Source organism: Heterodontus francisci, chromosome 15 (genome assembly GCF_036365525.1).
Source record: "Heterodontus francisci isolate sHetFra1 chromosome 15, sHetFra1.hap1, whole genome shotgun sequence".
In the NCBI taxonomy this organism is placed as follows: domain Eukaryota; kingdom Metazoa; phylum Chordata; class Chondrichthyes; order Heterodontiformes; family Heterodontidae; genus Heterodontus; species Heterodontus francisci.
Window position 1 is genome coordinate 95,949,079 of NC_090385.1, and position 23,899 is coordinate 95,972,977.

General features: G+C 46.3%; 1 protein-coding gene across 2 annotated transcripts in view; it reads left to right on the forward strand.

Annotated features, from left to right (window-relative positions):
• The window catches only part of si:dkey-172j4.3 (diacylglycerol kinase eta), a 246,914-nt gene that overhangs the window by 143,728 nt on the left and 79,287 nt on the right, over nucleotides 1–23,899 (forward strand). For both annotated transcript variants that reach the window (XM_068047884.1, XM_068047885.1), the window contains exons 2-7: nucleotides 5,268–5,378; nucleotides 8,515–8,595; nucleotides 11,096–11,200; nucleotides 11,983–12,115; nucleotides 15,280–15,386; nucleotides 16,226–16,351. In XM_068047884.1, coding sequence (XP_067903985.1) covers nucleotides 5,268–5,378; nucleotides 8,515–8,595; nucleotides 11,096–11,200; nucleotides 11,983–12,115; nucleotides 15,280–15,386; nucleotides 16,226–16,351 — 663 coding nt within the window. The remainder of the gene's footprint in view (nucleotides 1–5,267; nucleotides 5,379–8,514; nucleotides 8,596–11,095; nucleotides 11,201–11,982; nucleotides 12,116–15,279; nucleotides 15,387–16,225; nucleotides 16,352–23,899) is intronic.

A 23,899-nucleotide genomic window follows, 5' to 3' on the forward strand; every position in this document is an offset into this window, starting at 1 on the left:
AAATAAAACAAAGCTCAAGTTAAAATAACATTTTCTGCATCTCGGCCTCAAGCGAACTGACAGACACCGCATGCTCCCGGGTGTGAATGTAACCTTGGAAGAGGGGCAGGCAATCAGGGTGGATGGTTCCCCTGACGGCCCACAGCCTGGACCTGTGAATCGCCACCTTGGTCAGGCTCAGGAGCAGGCCGTGAGGAGATCCTCCTCCTGGCCCACCACTCCCCCCTCTGCATCAGGTGCCCGAAGATCAGGAGCCTGGGGCTGAAGTGCAACCACAATGTGAGGAGCAGCCCCCTTAAATATTCAAAGAGGGGCTGCAATCTCACACACTCCATGTAAACATGGAACATGGACTCGTCCAGGCCGCAGAAATTATAGGCGGCCCAGGAGTCTGTGAACCAACTTAAAAGCCTACTGCACGGACTTGCATGGACTTACACGGATGGTGCAGCACCATCCACCCCAGGTCCCTGATGTAAAGGGGTAGGATTCCCTTTTACAGAAACCTGCATGGAGAATTCCCCTCGGTGCCAGATGGCAACACGGACCACCACGTCATATCTGGGCGAGAGACGAGGGCGAGGAAGTGGAGAGTGTGCAGGAGCAGCTCGTACAGAAAACCCCTCTGTGCAGTGTGGAATGGTATGGAGGGCATTTCTGAGAGGCGGCTCAAGTTGTGTGGGACCGGCTCCCAAGAAGGATTTCGGGGCCTGGATTCGATGAGCAGTTCTGGCTGAGCGAGGTCAGCTTGACTGGGAGCGATCCATACTCCCGAGCCCCCTCATCACCTGCAGTGAGGGTGTCCTGGAGGCTTTGGCTACTCCTCCACCTGTCAGTCCTTGCCCAGAGTTGGCCACCCAGACAACCAGAGCCCTCTCCTCTGCCGGCAGGGGAGCGCCCTGACTGGAGGCGACCACGTTCCAGACTCTGAATAGATCCCGATAAAAGACAGGCAACTCCCTCAGAGAGGCGCGGCTAACGTTCTCCGCTGGGAGCTGCGTGCCATCTTGAAGGCAGTGCCCCGGCAGAAAAAATACTTTGCCAGCCCTCACCATCTGGAAGGGCGCTTGATGTACAGGTATCTCTGCAGGGTCCAAAGGCAGAGAGTCGCAGCTTGGGTATGGACTCACGCCAGCAACTGGCCGCCCTCCTCGATCGGGAGACTCAGGACCGCGGCAGAGATCCAGTGTTTCCTCTTGCCCCAGAAGAAATCAATGAGCTTCTCCTGGATCTTGGTGGCAAATGCAGGGAATCAGACCAAAATGACCAACCGGTACCACAACAACACGGCCGCCAATTGGTTTATGACCAGCGCTCGGCCCCTGTAAGAAAGCACTCGGAGCAGTCCTGTCCAGTGCCCCAGCCGAGTGGTGACTTTTGCCAGGCTTCCTCAGCAGGGCTCAGGTGGACTCCCAGATAGAGGAGGTGCGTGCTGCTCCACGCAAAAGGCATTAATTCCTCTGGCAGGGAGTCCATCCATTACCGAACCACCAGGAGTCTGGAACATTTCCCCCAATTGATCCTCGCAGGGTACGCGGCAGAAAAGATCTGCTGGCACTCGCCATCCTCCGCATGTCAACGGGATCTACGACCATGAGGAGCACGTCATCAGCGTCAGCTGAAAGGATTACCTGCATGCCTGGCCCATGCACAGCCAAATCCGCCAACTTCCTCTGAAACTGGCACAGGTCTGAGCATGGCAGCAGCCGCATGGAGGCTGCCAAGGCACAGGAGACGCGCACCTGTGAAATGTAGAGGAGGTCAATTCGGGACCCTCCTCCTTCAGACCTCCAGGTGCAGGCTGTGGAGTCAGGATGGAGATTCTGTCACTCATCCACCAAGCCAAGGGAGCTGATCAGTTCCCTCAACTTCTCCACTAACGCTTGGCTGTGGCGAGGACTGGAGTGATTCCTCACCTCAAAGGTACAGTTGAAATCCCCCCTGCTGAGGATGATGCACTTGGTGCTATCGAAGGAGATCAAGAGAGCAGTCACTTCTTTAAAGAAGTGCGTTTGCAACGCATTGGGCCTGGGCACGTAGACATTCACAAAGTGGATGGCCTGGCACAAGCTCCTGGACCCCCAAGATTTCCGACTGAAAAGTCAAGGCCAAATAGATAGCCACCCTGCTAGAAATAGGGGTGAGGTGACTCATGTAGACCCCGCCCTGCCACTCCAGGAGCCAGGTGGCTTTGTCTCCCAGAACGGTGTGGGTTTCCTGCAGAAAGCTCACCGCATATCTCCCTTCCCTGAGGACTGAGAGATTGTGAAATCTGCAGTGAGACCTCCTGCTGCCATTGATGTTGAGGCTGGTTATGGTTATTTTCATGTCAAAAGTACTTGGATTCCATCACTGACGCCTCACTGTGAGGAGGGAGCGAAAGTGCTCGTCGCCTTCCACTCCCCCAGCAACTCAGTGAGGGGCACATTGAAACGGCACCGCATGACCTTTTCTACATCTGCACCCTTCCCCCACCTTTCGAGGACGGCACGGACGGACCCGATTTCCACTAGTTACAGGTCAGCTGGACTTTATTGCAGCAAGCCCTGCTAACAGCAAGGAATTCCTGGAATTCTGCAGTGGGGATGAGAGGAGACCTGGTAGGAGGCACGAGGGATTCCATCGCCCCACTGGCGATGGATTCAATATCCTCCTCCGTGCACCACACCGAGCCCCCATCCTCCTCCAGGTCATCACTGCCAGTGGCCGACACACCCACCACACAATGTGGGCGGATGTCCTGGCCACACTAGTTGGTTCCGCCTCCAGGATTGATGGTGGAGGAGTCCTTGCTGGGCTGCTCTGGGGAAACTGGGCCTTTGGGCCCCAGCAGTTCAGGGCTAGTGGGCAGCTACAGGCGACGATTGTTGCTGTCTCCAGAAACCCAGCTGGAGCTGGGACTGCAGGTGGAGAAAGGAGGCTATCTCCTGCCCCGCCAGCATCCACAGGCCCAGTAGACAGGGCACAATTTATATTAATCAAATAGACCTCTGGCTTGGGCACATCCCGATGGCAGTAACAGACAGATGGGAGGGTTGACCCTCACAGGTCCTGCCCCCACCCCACCTCCACCCAGGACACCCAACCCAATGGCAGATGGAACATTTTCTCCTGGGGCTTCTACAGGCTTCCCCACCTCGGGGCAGGCCAGCCCCCGTCCTCAGGAGTTGCCAAATTTACAGGGGATTCTCTCCTGCCCAGGGCTTGAGGCCCTACTGGTGGTGGGGGGAGCCTGACGACCCGCGCCAGGAGATGGGCCCTGTAACTCAGGGTCCTCTTCAGAGGAGGGACGCCTCCTCCTCTTGTTCCAGGAGGGGTGCTGAGACTGAGACCTCCATTGCTGTAGCACTCTCTGTCTCAAGCCCCGCATCCTCCTTTAGCCCAGATGTCTTCGGCCCGAGCTCAGCCATGGGGCTTCCCGGGAGCAGGCTTTGGGATGAGCTTAGACCCAGGCTGCACCTCAGTGTTCAGGGGATGCGCCTTTAGATGTTTTACTTTTACGTTGCACTTTCCTTGCAGTTTGGAGGTCTCCCGTCCCCACCCCACCCTCTCCACCGGACGTTCCAAGCTGCTGAAACCATTGCAATGTTAGGTAGAAAATAGGGTTGGGGGGCTGGTGCTGTTAGTGGATGTTGTCACAAGAAAATTCCGAAGCAAACCAAAAAGTTATAAAAATTAGAACCATTTTAATAGATTGGTATTTTTGATACTTTTGGTAATAATATGGAGGGCAAGTCACATGACTCATAGCAACTCCTGCACTGTAATCCACACCCATTGTCTCTTAGGACTGAAAACTAATCAGTCCTGTCTGCATGGAAATAAGACAGATAATCACACATGGATGTGAGCTGTACTCAAACAATTAAGACAAAGGCCTTCCCCTGCCATTTAATCTCCAACTTCCCTTCACTACAATGGGGTGTGAACAGCCCTCATTTCTACACAATGGGGCCATCAAAAGGTCATTTTGCAGCCCAGCAGGAACTGAAACCTAAAGTCACATGGGCAGAACTAACACTTGTAAGTTCACCTTAAAAGGTAATCATTTTGAGGAACAAAGTGGGGGGGAGTCTTCCGAGGATAGAACTTCCGACATCAAGATCAGGCTGATCTCTCCTCAGCCACACGAAAAATGTCTAAAGCCATCTTGAATACCAGCAAGGCTGAGGGAGAGAGATCAGTTCCCGCCAACGTAGTTGAACCCTGTTACAACAAATTGGAATCCAGCTACACAAAGAGTGCCTTTGTAAAAACTACTCTTCTACCTGTGAGAATTGAACGAAACCATCAGCACCATCTTCAATCTATCTTCTCTTGAGAGTACATGTGAGAGTGAATGCATATGTGAGTGATGTTGCGAACATTTCGGGGAATGAATATTGTTTAATAAATAGTTAATCTTCTGTTTTAAACCTACAAGCAAACCTATCACTGTCTGTTTATTTGGCAAGTAAAACACAGGGGTTGAAAGACGAGTAACACAAAAACACTGTCTGTGGTCAGTTAGGAGGTGAACAGTGGAAACCAGCCATGTCATCACCCACCTGACCATAACAAGGTGTATTTTCACATTAGATTGAACATTCTCAAATCTTCTTTGCTTTATGTTTGGAGTAGAAGAGAAAGTTTGTGTGTCCAATACTCTGGAGTCTTGAACTAAAAGCAGAGAATATGAGAAACACACAGCAGTTCCGACAAACTGATGAAGACTTGCCCAGCTGAGATGTCAGAACCCGACTTTTCCCTTTACCAATACTGACCAACTCTGCTGAGCATTGCTAGCATATTCCATTCTTAATTTATAGTTAAAGCATTTACTGTTTTTATTATTTGCAGTCTTGCTGTGATTAGCTTTGGAGCTTTGGCAGGAACAATGTTGAACTATCCTTGCATGGAACACAATGCATCTGAGATTCACACGCTCAGCCTCACACCACCATCCCCTGCACTTACTTTTCTTTACATTCTCAGTCTTAGAAGGAATCTATTCCAAAGAACTGGGCAAGACTGTTCCCTAAGATTGGCCATTATTAGACCTGCATGATATGTGTAGAGCAAGTGACTGAGAGATTGGTCCTACCCATTGTTTTGTGTGCCACTTTGGTCTGTTACTTCACATTGTCTAAGAATCACCAGCAAAGTCAACTGCTTCACACTTTGCAGAGTAACAATCCATCGCATTCCCAACAGCTGTATTGTAGCCCACAGCATATCAAATCTTTCCTCCCATTTACTCACTTTTGTTTTATTCCTTTTTTTAACAGAAAAGCATAAATGAAGGATTGCTACTGAAGCAGACCAGCTCATTTCAGAGATGGAAGAAAAGATACTTTAAGCTCAGAGGGAGAACTCTATACTGGGCCAAGGACTCAAAGGTAAAGTAAGCAAGATGGTGATGTGCTTTTCCCAGGATTTTCCAATGAGCTGACAAGGAATCTCACTCATACTCAGAAAATCCCTTCACTGACAATCAGGACAGCTCCAAACCAACCCTCAGTACAACAATAATATGCTTGCATTTAAACCATACTGTGTCATGCCAAAACATCTCAAACCACTTTGCCAATGATTAATTACCTCAAATGGTGAATGTTGTTATACTAACAGAGACATAACTCAGCAGCAACAACATCCCATAAGGATCAATGGGGTTAATGATCTGGCAGTGGTTGAGGGAGATTGAGAGAGCTCCCTGTTTTTCTATTGGTGACATGAGATCTTTTACATCCACCTGAAGTACCTGAACAGGCAGAATGTGCATTTGTTTAATGTCAATACCACAGGATGGCATCTCTGACAATGTTGCACCCTTCAACACACCTAATACTCCACTGCTTCCCCATTCTTAAACCTGATATCCTCTGGTCCAGATGCAAAAGTGATTGCAACTTCAGTGTGATACCTAGGGAGTGCTCAGAGGTGTTGTCTTTCAGATGAAATGTTAAACCAAGGCCCTATCTCCCCTATCTCCCCTGTCAGGTGGATGAAAAGATCCCACAGCACTATTCAAAAAAGAGTTCTTGTAATGTTCCTCCCAATATTTATCTCTCAACCAACATCATTAAAACAGATCATCTGGCCATTATCTCATTGCTGCCTGAATCATCTATGTGCAGTGTCATGGATAGAATGGCAGTATCACCCGAGCAGTAATTGAGGTACCTGTCTTAGAGGCAGGTCAGCACCATGGTGCCCAACATTAAGAGGAACAGGACAGCAAAGTATGGGTGTGAAAGATGATGGTGCGGGAGTAGAAGGAGGAAGCTGATTTGAATGTGAGGCTTCTTGTTTTATTTGAAGTGGAGAGGAGCAGGCATACAGTTAAGGAGATGATTCCTACTCTTGTGGTGCAGCCTTCAGCTGTCAGGAGAGTTTGTGGTTGATTGCTCTTATCTGCTTCCATAGAGCCTGCATCACAAAACAGAGAGAGGACATCACTAACCACAGCTCCTGTCACTAAATGTCAATGACTAAAGCAGCAGAACTAGATTTACTCAAAAGGACAGAAATAATGACCGATCTTTACAATATCATTCCTGACAATTCCATCCCTGGCAATTTCATCCCTGGCAATTCCAATCCTGACAATTTAATTCCTGACAATTCGATCCCGGACAATTCCATTCTTGACCAGACCATCCCTTAAGAGAGCATGCACCATAATATTATCTCTGAAACTGCTAGCAGCATTCATTTGCTTGTAATTTACATCGCTGAACCCTCTTCACAAACAGACAGCTGAAAAAGCAACAGAGAATGTTTGGACGCTGTCCCATGCAGGAGCAGAACAGGAACAAAGGAATAGCACCCATTTTTCCTCCATTCTACGCACGTTTTTCAGGCACAATTTGGAAGCAAGGCGGATTAAAATTGTCCTGTTAAATTGTCAGGGTAATAGAGAACCAGATTTGCCAATCCTACAGGATTGTCCGGAAGACCGCTTAGAATTAAAGATTAATCTCCTTTGAGCAATCCGAGAGAAAAATCACAGAGACATTAAAAATAATGTGTGTTTTCATTTGCTTTGAACACTTTGATTTATTATTTATAGGGAAGCAGGCTGTTTGATTGATGGTCAAGAATCATCCAGTCATACAATGAAGGATCTGTTCACTCTCCTGTCGGCAGTGGGGAAGAGGGGCTTGGTGAGGGTGAATGTGTCGGGAGACCAATCCAGGGAATGTGGAAGTGTGGTAGCTGTAGATGGGAGGTCGTGTGATGCAACCTCCTGGAGTGTGTCCCAGGAGAACAAGTGTTCAAAGAGATTTTCAATCCATGATAATGGTGGACAGAATTCACACATGTTTAAATCACAGGGAATAACAGTATCAGTATTTTAACACTTTAATAATGTACAGTGAAGCTGGTCTCACATTACCATTACACTGAAGAAATTATTTCTTTAAGGTCTATCCATTTCCAGCTTTCAGATATTCCCTGGCTGCTTTTCTAGTTCAAACTGTTTCCCACTGGGAGTCTCTTCCTACATTCTTTCCATCATCCAGTCTTGTTAGTTCCACATGCACAGCATTGTACAGCTCTGCCCCTACCTCTCTGTTTCTTCTCTCTCCTCTTTGCCTGTCTCTTTCCCATTCTCTTCCTTGCTCTTGTTCAAACTAGTGCCATGGGAAATTTTAAATCCACCTGAGATGGCACACGAGGCCTTGGGCTAATGTCTCATGTGAAAGACAGCACCTCTGACAGCACAGCACTCCCTCAGTATTTCACTTGTGCCCAAGTCTCTGGAAGGGAGCTTGAACCCACAACTTTCTAACTCAGAAACGAGGGTGCTACCACTGAGTTACAGCTGGTGGATAAGGTGCTTTTTTAATGTCCTGGGAGGGGGGAGGGTGGTGGACAGTCAGGGGTTGAAATTTCATGGGGTACTCTGCTCCTCTGTTGCAACCTGAGCATGAGAGCCCTGGAAAACCTTGGAAAACCCTGGAAAACGGCTGCAGGTCTGTGCTAGACGGGTTCTGGACTGCAGGAAGTCAGCAGTGAATAGCAGAATTAGTTGTCACATGTCAGCATGGAGCTAGCTGTGCAGATTTGCAGCGATCACATCTCCAAGAGAAGTTGCAACGTAAGGATGGCACTGCCTGACAATGGTAGTCTTCTGTTCATTTCTAGTTAGCACAGCAGTATCAGTTAATGTGCTGCTCAAATGTATATCAGCTTGGGGGAATGATTTTTCAAACAGCATAGTCAATACTTCCATCTTTTTTCTCACTCTGTAACATCACAGGGTAGCCTAATGTCACCCCACTATCCCATTACCCAAAGCACACTTTAATAATACTCCCTTACCACCAACCAGAAGCCCATCCATGCTTGTGTTGCAATGTTCTCTGACTCCTGCTCCTGATTCAGCCTGTCTCCTGATTTAACCTGTATCCTGATTCCATGCATGGACTCGATGGATCGAGTGGCCTCCTGTGTGGTAAAAGACTGTATGATTCCTGTTCCAGGTTCAGCCTGTACTCTAATTATTGTTTGTTTCTTTCATTCCAGTCTTTAATATTCGATGAGGTGGACCTGTCCAATGCCAGTGTCGCTGAGACCAGCACAAAAAACATTAACAACAGTTTTACCGTAAGTTGCTGCTTATTCCTGGTTTGATCTCTCCTTTCAGCAGTGACTGCTGTACTGTCATATATTTGTAAGATAAAAGAAACCTTCTCTCTGAACAGGAATACACCCCAACGTCCCTGTAACAGGTTTTATACAATAGTAAAATCATCTCACAGCTGCAAGAATGAATCGGAATGTCCTTGTTCCCTGTGTGTACCGTCCATGTAAAGCTCTGATTGATGCCCTACAGTGAGAGTCAAACTGTTTCCCAAGCACTGTCAGGTACAGGGTGATTTTTACTGCTGCTGTCAAGTATGGGAATGCTGTTTTTGCTGGAGTCAAAGTGTTGCAGAATTATGTGTGTTATATTAAAGCTCCATCTGACTCAGTGTTACCCACTAATTTCAGGTCAGGCTCAGTAATCCCAGGTAGTGCCTTGCTTGAGAACCAGGTTTGGGAACATGCTGTACCAAGAGGTGATGGGGTGTGGCTCTGCAGCTGCTATTCCTCACACATTGAGCTCCTGATCGAGCAGAGCACCCAATTAAAGAGAGAGGCATTAAGAGTCAGTTTTGCAAGTTGATGCTGCTCAACTTGTCCATCTGCCATGCATATTGGGAAATCATGTTCATCTTGTCCTCGGTTTGACATCTATTACGGCTGGAAAGAAAGACTTGCATTTACAAGCATTGTGCGCCCTTCACAATATCAGAATGTCCAAAACCGTTTCACAGCCAATGAAGTATTTTTGAAGCGTAGTCACTGCTGTAATGTTGGCAACACAGCAGCCAATTTGTACACAGCAAGATTCCACAACAGCATTGTGATATCGAGCAGATAATCTTCCTGATGTTGGTTGAGGGATAAATATTATTCAGCACAACAGAGAACTCCCCCGCTGTGTTTCCAATAGTATCAGGGGATCTCTGACATTCACCTGAGAGGGTAGAAACACCCTTTGTTTAATGTCTCATCAAATGGCACTCCGAAAGTGAAGCAATCCCTCAGGACTGCATTCGGCTTGGTTCTCCCTGACAGAATCCATTTCCAGTGTGTTTTTACTGCTTGAACCAGGAGCCCGGTGACCAGGATTCGGTCATCTTCGTAACAGCATTAATTTGCAGGTTTTTGAGTTGGAAAACTTACTTTAACAGGAGGAGCACGTGTAGGTTGCTGTTTCCTCACCGTCTCCTGATATCCACAGAGAAAACATTCTCCTCAAAGAACACCACAGGCTGACAGTTAATGAAGAGCTTCCATTGATACAGGACCTCAGAAAACCTCCGCGCATCTGCCTGAAATCTCACAGCCCCTACTGGAACACACACCTCACCCTACACACCGAGGACAGCACCACCTCTCGATGGCACAACTCCTGGTTGACTGCTAACATCACCAACCACAACCTGCTAACTGACCCAAGCGGTGAAGTCCCAGGTTTCAACCTCCCGCGGAAAATCTGGACAACCCTCAGCTGCTTGAGGACTGTCCAGGGACGATGTGGCCACTTGCTCCATAAGGGGAATATGAGGACCAGCTGACATTGTAACTGTAGCCATCCAAGTTAGGCCATCGCCCACATATTGAGAGATTGCCCTGAGAGATCCCCAACATCGAACTATAACTGCTTCCCCAGCTCATACGAATATATATTATATATACATATATAGTACTGCACTAGAGAGTCAGCCGAGATTCTGCCTCCAAGTCTCTGGAGTGGAGCTTCAATCCGTGACTTTCTGACTCGGAGATGAGGATGCTACCAACTGAGTCATAGCTGACAGAAAGGCCTACATTTCACTGATAGGCACAGTTGATGGTCAAGGCTTCAGGCCAGCAGCATGAACTGCTCCTTTCAAATCTGTGATTCCAGCACCAGCTCTATTTAGTAGGCTTTCACTTGCTGTACAGAAGCTGGGATAACCTTGCCTCCTCATAGTGTTCCCTTCACTGTGAGTTAGTAAAGGAGAGGGCACAACACAGAACTCCCAATATTGTCAATACTTATCGAAATGAAGTCCAGCCATTCAGTTTTGCAGAGCCTCCCCAGTCCGACCTTGCCAGGCTCATCAACTGCTACCACGCTCCCACCACTTTCCCCCCAACTCCTTGAAAAGTCAAGGTCTTTAACTCAATTCAGGTAATAACTTAGCCTTAGTTTTACTCCCAGTTTTATCCTTTACAATTCTCTAACTGCTGTTTTTCAGTTGCGATTCCAGTAGTTTTATAACGTGTAACAACTTTGAGTCTCCTCAGTTCTCTGGTTGTACTTTGGACCTCAGTTTTAGAAAACTCCATTAACATTCAGTGAGTGCCAGATTTTGCCATTGTGTTTTAACAATCGTTGGTTCTACCTGAGCCTTTTGAGATGAAACTGGTCATCGTGTCTCTTCCTGTTTCCTGTGACATCAGGATTAATTGTTTGTAACTCTTTGTGGTCTGCTGTAATGGAACAGAGATACCCAGGGCTAACAGTAGGCTCCATTGGGGAAAAAAGTTCTAAACTGAAGATTCTTTGCAGATAATAACACCTTTCAGAAAATTAATACTGTGTGCCGAGAATAGAAAAGAGATGGAAGATTGGATCACCGCACTGAAATCTGTCCAAAAACTGGAGAATTATGAGGTAAGGAAATGGAAGTGCCAATTCTCTTCACACTCTTATCAGAACTGACATCTGGTCCACCCTGGGAACATTGCACCCTCGATGTCAACCTACTTTTTTCTTCTCCCAGGCTGTGTCTGCATGTGCGTGTCTGCATGTGCGTGTCTGCTTGTGTGCGTCTGCATGTGTGCGTGTGTCTGTATGTTCATGTGTCTGAAACATGCCTGTATGTATGTGTGTGCCAGCTTGTGTCTTTGTGTGTGTGTATGCCTGCATATGTGTTTGTGCATGTGTGTCTGTGCATGTGCGTATGTGTCTGTATGTGTGTCTACCTGTGTTTCTGTGTCTGTGTTCATAATAGGGTAAAATGTACATGGGCTGCAGGAATGAGATTAAGTGTATGGAACTGAGTCGATGATAGAATGCACATGGACTATCAGAGCAAATTAAACATGGGGGATTCAATCAATGATAGGATAGAGAGTACAAGTGCCGTGGAAGGAGATTGAATAGTTGGGCAGAGTCCATGATGGGGGATAGTGTATGTGGGCTGTGAAAGGGCACAGTTGATGGATGAATGCTCATTTATGTTTTCTAAAGCAATTTCAGTTTAAAAATGTCTTTGTGATCACACAAGTGATGTTTCTCAGGCACCAGCTCACTTGTCTTGTGTGGGGCAGTGTGAGGTGACCATGATTGTTCCAGTTTCACCTGGTGTTTGATTGAGCTGGTTTCATCTTTACATTTGACAGCCTTCTTCTAAGATTCAAACTAAGCACAATTATCCATTGCATCTTCCTTAGGCAAGTCAGCTGAATATGGAACATTTCTCAGGGATGCACAATTGGTACGCCTCATCCCACGCCCGACCCACCTTCTGTAATGTCTGCCGTGAGGCCCTCTCAGGAATGACCTCTCACGGGCTCTCTTGTGAAGGTAAGTGGGAGTCACTGAGAACTTGAGTCATTTTGAGAGGAATTAGGATCACGATCTCTGCCAGATGGAGGGCAACATTGGGGGCGGGGCTGTGGAGGACAGGAGATAGAGGTCGGGATCAGGGCTTAAATTTGTATCAGCATAATGAGCTTTAATTACATTAATTACTGAAATGTCAACATCATAAACACAGGAGTAGGTAGAAAACAATGGACCTGTTTTAAAAATCGACTCTTACACCAGGAATCTCCTGGGGCTAATTTGGCTCCATTACCTTCAAGTTGACGGAAGTTCAATGCAAACCCTGTTTACTTGTTAGTGTTATGTTTAATGTCCCAAAAATGTCAGAACAATCCACTCAAAAAACAGCCAGCTCAGCCCTTGATAGTGTACATTATAGGATGATTGCAGCCATTCTCAGTACAGAATAGCATGACTCAGGTTGGAATGAATGGAGCCGCCTGCAATCCTGGATAGCATGACTCTGTTTAGAATGAATGGAAGAATCTAGAGCCCTAACATGAGACACCATGGCTTGGTTTAGAATTAAAATGGATGCTCTTATATAGCACCATTCAGCATAGCTAGGTTTGGCATTCATGCTTGTATACAGCGTAAATCACAGTCAGGCCCAGCATATAGGGTTGTCAATCCTACAATTAAAGATTAGTCTCCCAGACACTCATGTGAGTGACACAGGAGATTCTGCTGTTTCACTCTGAATGGATTCACAACAGATCAGCAGGGTCACAACACACTCAGGATGCAATATGACCCAACCTCATGCACATTCTAGCAGAAACTACATAATGGATAGACCAGTTTTTGGAGCGCAGAGGATTGTGGGTATTACAGCTACCATATTGATTGACCATTGGTGGGGAGGGACAAGGTGTTTGGAGGCAGGAAGTTATGTGATAATACCTCCCAGATTATGGTCTAACCAGAGTTAGTAAATCTACCTGTTTATAGCAGGAGTGTGCATGTATATATAGAACATTACTGTCAACCACAGCTCTGTGACCCTCTCAGAGTATTGTCTGCTTGAAATATTCTTTGTGTTGCTGGTAAATGACATCCTATTTCATTGTGATGAAGAAAAATTATCCCTCCTCGTCCTTTGACACGGTTGACCACACCATCCTCCTCCAATGACTCTCCACCGTTGTTCAACTGGCTGGGACTACACTGAAGTTTTTCCATTCATATTTATCTAATCGTGACCCGCTCTCTTCTCTTCCTGCTCAGCACCATGACCTCTGGTGTCCTATGAGGATCTATCCCTGACCCCCACCCCCCCCCACAACATTTCTCATCTGCATGCTGCCCCTCAATGACATTGCTGAAAACACAGTGTCAGTTTTTGTACACTGATGACTCCCAACTCTACCTGAACACCAGCTGTCTCGATTCCTCCACCGTCTCTAATCTGTCAAACTGCTTGTCTGATATCCAGTGCTGGGTGAGCAGAAATTTCCTCCAATTAAATTTTGGAAAGACTAAAACCATTGTCTTCCATCTTGCTACAAGCTCCATTCCTTAGCCACCGACTCCATCCCACTCCCAGGCAACTGTATGTGGCTGAAGCAGACTGTTTGCAACCTTGTTGTCATATTTAACCCCAAGATGAGCTTCTGACCGCATATCTGCCCCATCATTAAGATCTCCTATTTCCACCTCTGTAACATCGCTTGACTCCGTCCCTGCCTGTGCTGCTGAAACCCTCCTCTATCCTTTTGTAAACCTTTAGACTTGACCAATCCAATGCACTCGTGGTCAGCCCCCCATATTCTACCATCAGTAAATGTAAGGTCATCCAAAATTCTGCTGTCCATGTCCTTACTTACCTCAAGTCTTGTTGACCTGTCACTCTTGCTCGCTGACCGACACTGGCTTGTAGTGAAGCAATACCTCAGTTTTAAAATTCTCATCCTTGTTTTCAAGTCCCTGCATGGCCTCCCCCCCCCACCCCCCCCTCCCTGTTCCCAAATATTTAATTGTGACCTCTTGAGCATTGCCAATTTTAATTATTCCCCCATTGGTGGCTGTACCTTGAGCTGCCTAGGCCCTGGGCTCTGTAAATCCCTTCCTAAACCTCTCGACCTCTCTTTCATCCTTTAAGATGCTCCTTAAAATTCTTTGGCCAAGCTTTTGGTCATTGGGCCGAATATCTCTTGGTGTCAAATTTTGCATTATAACACTCTTGCCATGGGATATTTAATTAAATTAAAGGAGCTATATAAATACAAGCTGTTGTTGTAAAGTCAAGGTTGACTGTTGAATTGTTTATATCAGTGAAAACTGGTCACACTGGGAATACTGTGCATCTATTAATTTAATACTGCCTCAAACACAGGACTGTATTTGATGGGCCACCCGGAGACGGGTTAGGAGGTGGACGGACCCAAAGAGTTGCAGTGGGATGAGGGGAATGGAGGGGCCGTTGCTTTCCTGTTGCACTGGAATTTAGTCGGGGGCGGGATAGGCTGAGGATGGCCTTCCCTACCCAGAGGCTAATTGAGACCCTTAAGAGCCTCTTCCTGGCATCACTGGGATTTAACCAGCAGCGGGGGAGGGCTCTGCCACGCGGGGAGGTCATTCAGTGAAACCAGGTGACCTCCCTGCCGGTTTGGGGTGGAGTGTCCTCCTCCGTGGGCAATCTGTGGCCGACAGAGGGCCCCCACCAGGAAACACTCCACCTATGCCCCGCCTCACTTACCTTAGGTCTGGGGTTGCAGCACTGGGCCTGAGTCCAAGGCCTCTTGTGATACCAACAGCGGACATCGCTCCCGGTGGCGCCGCTGAGGCTATTGAGCTGCTGGCTCTGATTGGATGCCAGCTCTTGGAGGCGGGATCTCCATCTTTAAAGGGACGGGATCCTAGCGACGGTCACCGAAGTGCCTGGGTGCCGCTATATCGCGCCAGCGGGGGGGGGGGTTCTGAAAGGCTGAGGCAAGCTTCCCTTTGCTTTTTTGGCCTGGTGCCGGGAGCCCCACCAGCATGGCAAAATCCAGCCCATAGTGTAGCCTCTGGGTGTGTCAGATCCCTGGGCTGTGGTTCTCGGGAAACTCTTCTTGGTGAGAAGTCTTAGGCTTATTATTGGGTAAGTCTGGGTTTTAAGAGAGTTCACAGCACACTGACGAGTGCTTCTTTTTAATTGACAGTGTGTAAATTTAAAGCTCACAAACGATGTGCTGTCAGGGCAACAAACAACTGCAAATGGACCACACTGGCATCTGTAGGAAATGAAATTATCGAAGATGAGGAAGGGGTAAGTACAATTGGGAAATTGAGCTGAAATCTGTCAGCTCCTATTATTGGAGTCTTTAAAAACAGAATATATGAAGCTGCTTACTAAAAATTGATTCATGATTTTTAAATTATATATCAAATATTCAACTAAATGGATATAATATAAAATGCAACTTATCTGATAAGAGGTCTCTCTCTCTCACCTTGAAACACTCTCTATTGCACGCTTTCTTTGCTCTGTCTACTTTTTGATGCTTCTTTTATCACTGCTCCCCCTGAGGTTTCCTTTCTCGATCTTCTTCATCACCGAGCTCATCTAACTTAGCCCCTCTTCCTCCCTAGTTCTTCATTGTGTTGAAGTCAAGATGCATCACATCACTTTCATTTGGCTTCTCCACAATTTCCAGCTCGTTACTCTGACCACTGATGCCCCCAGGGACAGCAGAAGAGATGACAAACAGGGAAAACATTTAGGAGGTGCAGAATGTAGAAACTTCCATTTGACAATGGACTTCAAAACTAATAAACACAAAGATGAATAAATACAATACCTGTATGAGGCTGGTCATCCACGAACAACAATATTAATGAATAATTGGCCAAAGAGGTGAAACATCAGTAATGTGGAGGGTAGGGATTAGATCTTTGGGCTCCATTTGTACTGTAACCAGACTTCTATTAGTGCCTCTCATTTTGCTGTCATTTATTATTATCAGTAATTGAATTAATTATCGTTAATTGACCGTAATTATTTCAGGGGATGTCCAGTAAGTACTGGGTTGATTGAACTTCCCTTAGCTGTGATGCCAATTGGCAGTATGTATCCTTGAACTTACTGCAATCTCTGCTCTGTTCCAGATTGCCATGCCTCACCAGTGGCTGGAGGGGAACCTGCCAGTCAGTGCCAGATGTGCTGTTTGCGATAAAGCTTGTGGCAGTGTCCGGAGGCTGCAGGACTGGAGGTGTCTGTGGTGCAAAGCAATTGTAAGAGTTTAATCTTGTTCATGTTACCTTCAGGATATTTATTGTGTGGGCATTTTTAATAATGTAGGTACTCATCTTTTTCTTCTTCTTTGGCCTCCTTGTCTCGGGAGACAATGGGGAAGCGCCTGCAGGTGGTCAGTGGTTTGTGGAGCAGTGCCTGGAGTGGCTATAAAGGCCAATACTCATACCTGGAATTAAACCTGATTGTTTTAAAAAAGATGATTGATTTGATGCTTTTAAAGTCACAATTTCTCCAGCTGGCTCTGCACACAAAGTAAACAGAAATATATTGGGATAAATTTTCATCTACCTGGGCAGAAGACGGAGACGATAACCAAGTTGGAGTAAACTTGTGTATAAACACATTCAGGATGTTCACAGCACTTTACAGCCAATGAAGTAGTTTTGAAGCATAGTCACTTCTGTAATATAGGAAATGCAGCAGTCAGTTTGTGCACAGCAAGCTCCCACAAACAGCAATGAGATAATGACCAAACAGCTTGTTATCAGTGATGTTGGTTGAGGGATAAATGTTGTCCAGGATACTGGGAAGAACTCTCCTGCTCTTCTTCAAAATAGTGTCATAGGATCTTTTAGGGTTTTGTTTTAACCTCTGACAGTGCTGCACTCCCTCAGTACTGGACTGGAGTGTCAGTCTAGATTATGTGCTCAAGTCTCTGGAGTAGGGCTTGATCCCATGACCTGTTGACTCAGAAATAAAAGGCCTATTAACTGAATGAATGCCCCAAGATCTGTTATGGATTCTGTGTGATTTTTCCTTCCATTTAAATCAATAGAAGGTAAATTGAGCAGGTTCTCTTATGGGCCTGTGATCCACCCATCCTGATGCCTCTCTCTCTCTCTCTCTCTGTGCTCTGCCCAAATGATACATGTGTGACAGATTAAAATCTACCCCGTTGTCTATGCAGCATTCAGTTTGATGCACTTGCTTTCTGTGAAAAGCAGGATAAAGAGTCAGAGAATCATAAGGATTGACTTGAAATAGGACAGCTGGTCCATGACTCAGCAAAAAGATTGAGACTTCAAGAGGACATAGACAGGCTGGTGAAATGGGCTGACATATGGCAGATGAAATTTAATGCAGAGAAGTGTGAAATGATACATTTTGGCAGGAAGAACGAGGAGAAGCAATCTAAAATAAAGGATGTAATTCTAAAGGGGGTGCAGGAGCAGAGGGACCTGCAGGGATGTGTGTACAAATTGTTGAAGGTGGCAGGGTAGGTTGAGAAAGTGGTTAATAAGGCATATGAGATCCTGGGCTTTATAAATAGAGACATAGAGTACAAAAGCAAGGCGGTTATAGTGAACCTTCATCAAATACTGGTTCGGCCTCAACTAGAGAATTGTGTTCAATTCTGGGCACCATACTTTAGGAAGGATGTGAAGGCATTAGAGAAGATGCAGAAAAGTTTTACGACTATAGTCCTAGGGGTGAGAGACTTCAGTTGAGTAGATTGGAGAAGCTGGGGTTGTTCTCTTTGGAGAAGAGAAGGTTGAGAGGAGATTTGAGAGAGGTATTCAAAATCATGAGGGGTCTGGACAGAGTAGATAGAGAGAAATTGTTCCCATTGACAGCAGGGTCAAGAACCAAAGGGCACCAATGTAAGGTGATTGACAAAAGAACCAACAGCAACATGAGGAAAAACATTTTTACACAATGAGTAGTTAGGATCTGGAGTGCACTGTCTGAGAGTGTGGTGGAGGCAGATTCAGTTGTGGCTTCCAAAAGGGAATTAAATAATTGTCTGAAGAGAAAATATTTGCAGGGTTACAGGGAAAAGGTGGGGGAGTGGGACTAACTGAGTTGTTCTTGCAGAGAGCTGGCATGGATCCAATGGGTCAAATGGTCTCCTTCTGTGCTGTAACCATTCAATAATTCTATGATTCCAACCGTAATCCTAACCAGATTGAATACATAGTCTGTGCTGAGATAACGGGTCTCAGTCTAGAGGGCAGTAGGAGTGATATCATTATGGCAGATGATAGCACAGTGATTATTTGCTGAACTAACAATCCAGAGGCCTAGGTTAATGATTCTGAAACTGCATTCAAATCCCACCATGGCAGCTGGGGAATTCAGTTAATTAAATAAATCTGGAATAAAAAGCTAGTATCAATAATGGTGACCATGAATCTACTAATTGTCGTGTAAACCTTTCTGAAATTTGTGCTTTATGGAAGGAAGTCTGCCATCCATACCCAATCTGACTCCAGACCCATAACAATATGGTTAACTCTTAACTTCTCTCTGAAATGACCTAGCCAGCCACTCAGTTGTGTAAGGATGAGCAATAAATTTTGCCTTGTCAGTGATGCCCATATGCCACCAATGAATTTTTTAAAAATTGGCCTCACTGTCCCTGCATGAGGAGGAGGAGAAAAATCAACAGGGGCTTCCACTTTCGGCAAGTGCCTTTGTAAACCTGGCTAACAATGAGTGCGTAGCACCAACCTGGGTCAGTGTGTGGCACCAACCTGGGTCTGTGTGTGCTATTTGTATTGTAACTGAGGTAGGGCTACAGACTGCAGAAAGTCCCCAGTAAGATCCACAGGCGTCACTCACCCTGGCTGCTCCTATTTCAGTGCCGTTCCCACTCTTTCCGATATCTCTCTACTCCTGATTCCCCCAATCACTATTCCCCAGTCTCTCTCTCTCTCCCCATTCTAGCCCCAATCTCCTGAGCACCATTCCCCAGACTGTAATCCCTTCCCTCCCCCAAATTTCCAATCCCCTGATCCCTATTCCCAAGTCTTCCTCTCCTCCCTATTTCCCAAACCCGAATTCCTCAGTTTCCCTCTCTCCCCATCCGTCAACTTCCAATCCCATACCTGGGCAATGTACGAGGGTCAGCAACCCTAGAATGGCAGACATGATCTGACCGGATACCTTGGTGAAACTTGACCTGTTCATTTGCCACACATAAAAAGGCCTGCTGTCTATCATTGGCAGTCTCCCACGCCTCTCCTGGAGTATGGATTAATGACCCTCCTTACCAAAGTGACCATTCTTCATGTGTGCGATTAGACAAAGGAGGGAGCAGCTTATTTGAGTGCATGGTCAGGGAATCCCAGCTCAGTCAGCCCTGCCTGTCCTTAGATAATGTGCATGTACACTCACTTCCAGTAGGAGTCACGGAAGGGCATGGGTTGCAAATCCCAAGTGAGGGTGATTTGTTGACGTAAAGTGCTGGTATTAAGAGAGTGCAGCTTTCCAAAGAATTTGTCTGCGCAGAATCACCTCAGCCACTCACCACAAATCAGAGATACAGATACTTGTGTTTGGATTGATAATGCACAGGGATGGAATTCGATGGGCTAAATGACCACATCTCAGCCTTCTCTTTCTTAAGAGGAAGATTGTGGAACACGAAGAACAGCTGAACAAAGGAAGGGCGAGAGCCTAATTACCAGGGGTGAGCTCTAGAGAGAGCAGTGTTAGGGAGAGAGTGTGTCCCTCTGTGTGGAACAGCAGTCTTCTAGTCTCTTCCTTTGTTGCTGAGCTCAGACAGAGCACTGGAAACAGGCAGTGTTGCACAGCTGCACCATTATAGTTCCTGGGGACAGTGAGTCTTTCGTTGTACTTCATAAATTCTCTTTTCTTCTTCTACCTGGTGTGGTATTTATACTATCAGTTGGACACAGAGTCACATGAACAAAGGACAACGATCAGGCCATTCAGCCTCTTGAGCCTGTTCTGTCATTCAGTGACACCATGCCTGAACGTTGCCTCAACCCTGTTTATTCACACTTTGCTCCATATCCCTTGATATCCTTAAATAACAAAACTCTTATCGATCACAGTCTTGAAAGCATTAATTGTCTCAGCATCCCACAGCCTTTTGTGGGGAGACAGTTCCAGATTTCCACTGCCCTTTCTGTGAAAAATGCTTCCTGATTTCACTCTTGAATGGCCTGGCACTAATTTTAAGATTATGTCTCCTTGTTCTGGATTCCCCACAAGAGGAAATTGTTTCCCCATATCAAATCCTTTTAATATATTAAACACCTTGACTAAGGCATCCTCAATCTCCCTGTACTTAAGGGAATACAAGCCAAGTTGATGCAAACTGTCCTTATAATTTAACCCTTTACACCCTGGTATCGTTCTAGTGAATCTGTATTGCATACCCTCCAAGGCCAGTCAATCCTTCCTAACGTGCGGTGCCCGGAGCTCTCCGCCTGGGTTGACTCTCCACTCTCAGGGTCTGGTCACACCACACAGAGATGACGTTAGCCGCTGCTTCTCCCCTCCCCCACACCTCGAGCGAGCTGAGATTGGAACGGAGTCATCAATCTCATTACACCTGGCAGCAGTTGCCAAAAATAATTTTCTTTGGTCCTGGCGTTCACTCAAGTAAGCATTTAAGAAGCAATATGAAATATAGAAGCTGAGCCAATTTAATCACTAAATCGGCACTGAAACCATATGGATAGCCCTTTCTCCTGGAACTCTCCCACTGATATCACTGCCGAGGTGCAGAGCTCAGCACATTCACTCTGCCAAGTAATCAAAAGACAAGGAACTTGAGAAGGATAACAGCATTGGATTTCAATCAAAGATTTAACTATTCATCCTGATTCAACACCTTTCGAATCTGGAAGGGAAGTGGCCTGTTTGTATACTATATAATGGAAGCCATCACTATTAAATTTAGCACCACAGGAGTTACATACAGAAAGATGCTTCTTCTCTACAGTGTCCCATCAAAAACTTCCAGGGCAGGTACAGCATGTTTTTTAAAAATATTCGTTTTTAGGACGTGGATGTCACTGGCAAGGACAGAATTTATTGCCCATCCCTAATTGCCCTCGAGAAGGTGGTGGTGAGCTGCCTTCTTGAACCACTGTAGTCCATATTGTGTCGGTACACCCACAGTGCTGTTAGGAAGGGAGTTCCAGGATTTTGACCCAGCGATAGTGAGGTGAGGGAACGGCGATATAGTTCCAAGTCAGGATGGTGTGCGTCTTGGAGGGGAACTTGCAGGTGGTGGTGTTCCTATGCATCTGCTGCCCTTGTCCTTCTAGGTGTAGAGTCGTGGGTTTAGAAAGTGCTGTCTAAGGAGCCTTAACAAGTTGCTGCAGTGCATCTTATAGATGGTAAACACTGTTGCCACTGTGTGCCAGTGGTGAAGGGAGTGAATTTTTAAGGTGGTGGGTGGGTTGCCGATCAAGCGGACTGCTTTGTTCTGGATGGTGTTGAGCTTTTTGAGTGTTCTGTTCATCCAGGCAAGTGGAGAGTATTCCATCACACTCCTGACTTGTGCCTTATAAATGGTGGACAGGCTTTGGGGTGTCAGGAGGTGAGTTACTCACTGCAGAATTCCCAGCCTCTGACCTGCTCTTGTAGCCACAGTACTTATATGGTTGGTTCAGTTCAGTTTCTGGTCAATAGTAACCCCAGGATGTTCATAGTGTGGGAATTCACCGATCGTAATGCTGTTGAATATCAAGGGGAGATGGTTAGAAACTCTCTTGTTTGAGATGGTCATTGCCTGGCACTTGCATGGCATGAATGTTGCCACTTATCAGCCCAAGCCTGGATTTTGTCCAGGTCTTGCTGCATGTGAACATGAACTGCTTCACTATTTGAGGACTTGTGAATTGTACTGAATAGGGCAGCACAGTGGCACAGTGGTTAGCACTGCAGCCTCAAAGCTCCAGCGACCCGGGTTAAATTCTAGGTACTGCCTGTGCGGAGTTTGCAAGTTCTCCCTGTGACTGTGTAGGTTTCCGCCGGGTGCTCCGGTTTCCTCCAACAGCCAAAGACTTGCAGGTTGATAGGTAAATTGGCCATTATAAATTGCCCCGAGTATAGGTAGGTGGTGGGGGAATTGAGGGAAGGTGGGGATGTGGTAGGAATATGGGATTAATGTAGCATTAATATAAATGGGTGGTTGTTGGTCGGCACAGACTCGGTGGGCCGAAGGGCCTGTTTCAGTGCTGTATCTCTAAATAAATAAATAAATTGCGCAATCATTAGTGAACATCCCCACCTCTGACCTCATGTTGGTGGGAAGGTCATTGATGAAGAAATGGTTGGTCCCAGGACACTACCCTGAAGAACTCCTGCAGTGATAGCGAAACAGAATAAAGCACCCTCTACACTCTCCCATCAAACACTTCCAGGGCAGATACAGAATAAACCTGCCTCATCAAGCACAGATAGGTTAAGCAAAAAAAAAGGTAAAATCTGTGACAATCTGAACAGAAATGGAATTACATTGAGTAGGTTAATGTTAATATTCAGTAATAAATCTATATCTGCTGTTTGAATCTATTTACCACTGTAATATATCTATATAGAATCCTCCTCCCACGTACTTCATCTCACCCTATCAGCATAATCCTTCTATTCCTTTCCACCTCATGTACTTACCCAGCTTCCCCTTATTCCCCACATAGTTTATTTGAATGTCACAGGGAGCAAGCATTTCGTTAAACTTGTTGGCACTCTCACACCCAAGCTTTAAATCATTTCAGTCATCCTTAAATATCAATGAGTTCTTTCTGAATGAAACACATTGGGGGAAGATTTCCATATGTGCTCTTAACAGTGACATCGCACTCATATTCCTGATTTCGTCAGACTGGGTATGCGGCAGGTGGTGAGGGAACCAACAAGTGGGGAAAACATACTTGACCTCATCCTCACCAATTTGCCTGCCGCAGATGCACCTATCCATGACAGTATTGGTAGGAGCACAGTCCTTGTGGAGACGAAGTCCCACCTTCATATTGAGGTTACCCTCCATCGTGTTGTGTGGCACTACCACCGTGCTGAATGGGATAGATTTCGAACAGATCTAGCAATGCAAAACTGAGCATACATGAGGCACTGTGGGCCATCAGCAGCGGCAGAATTGTACTCAACCACAATCTGTAACCTCATGGCCCGGCATATCCTCCACTCTACCATTACCGTCAAGCCAGGAGACCAACCCTAGTTCAATGAAGAGTGCAGGAGGGCATGCCAGAAGCAGCACCAAGCATACCTCAAAATGAGGTGTCAACCTGGTGAAGCTACAACCCAGGACTACTTTCATGCCAAACTGCGTAAGCAGCATGTGATGGACAGAGCTAAGCGATCCCATAACCAACGGATCAGATCTAAGCTCTGCAGTCCTGCCACATCCAGCCGTGAATGGTGGTGGACAATTAAACAACTAACTGGAGGAGGTGGCTCCACAAATATCCCCATCCTCAATGATGGGGGAGCCCAGCACATCAGTGCGAAAGATAAGGCAGAAGCATTTGCAACAATCTTCAGCCAGAAGTGCCGAGTTGATGATTCATCTCGGCCTCCTCCTGAAGTCCCCAGCATCACAGATGCCAGACTTCAGCCAATTCGATTCACTCCACGTGATATCAAGAAACAACTGAAGGTACTGGATACTGCAAAGGCTATAACCCCTGACAATATTCCGGCAATAGTACCGAAGACCTGTGCTCCAGAACTTGCTGTGTCCCTAGCCAAGCTGTTCCAGTACAGCTACAACACTGGCATCTACCCAGCAATGTGGAAAATTG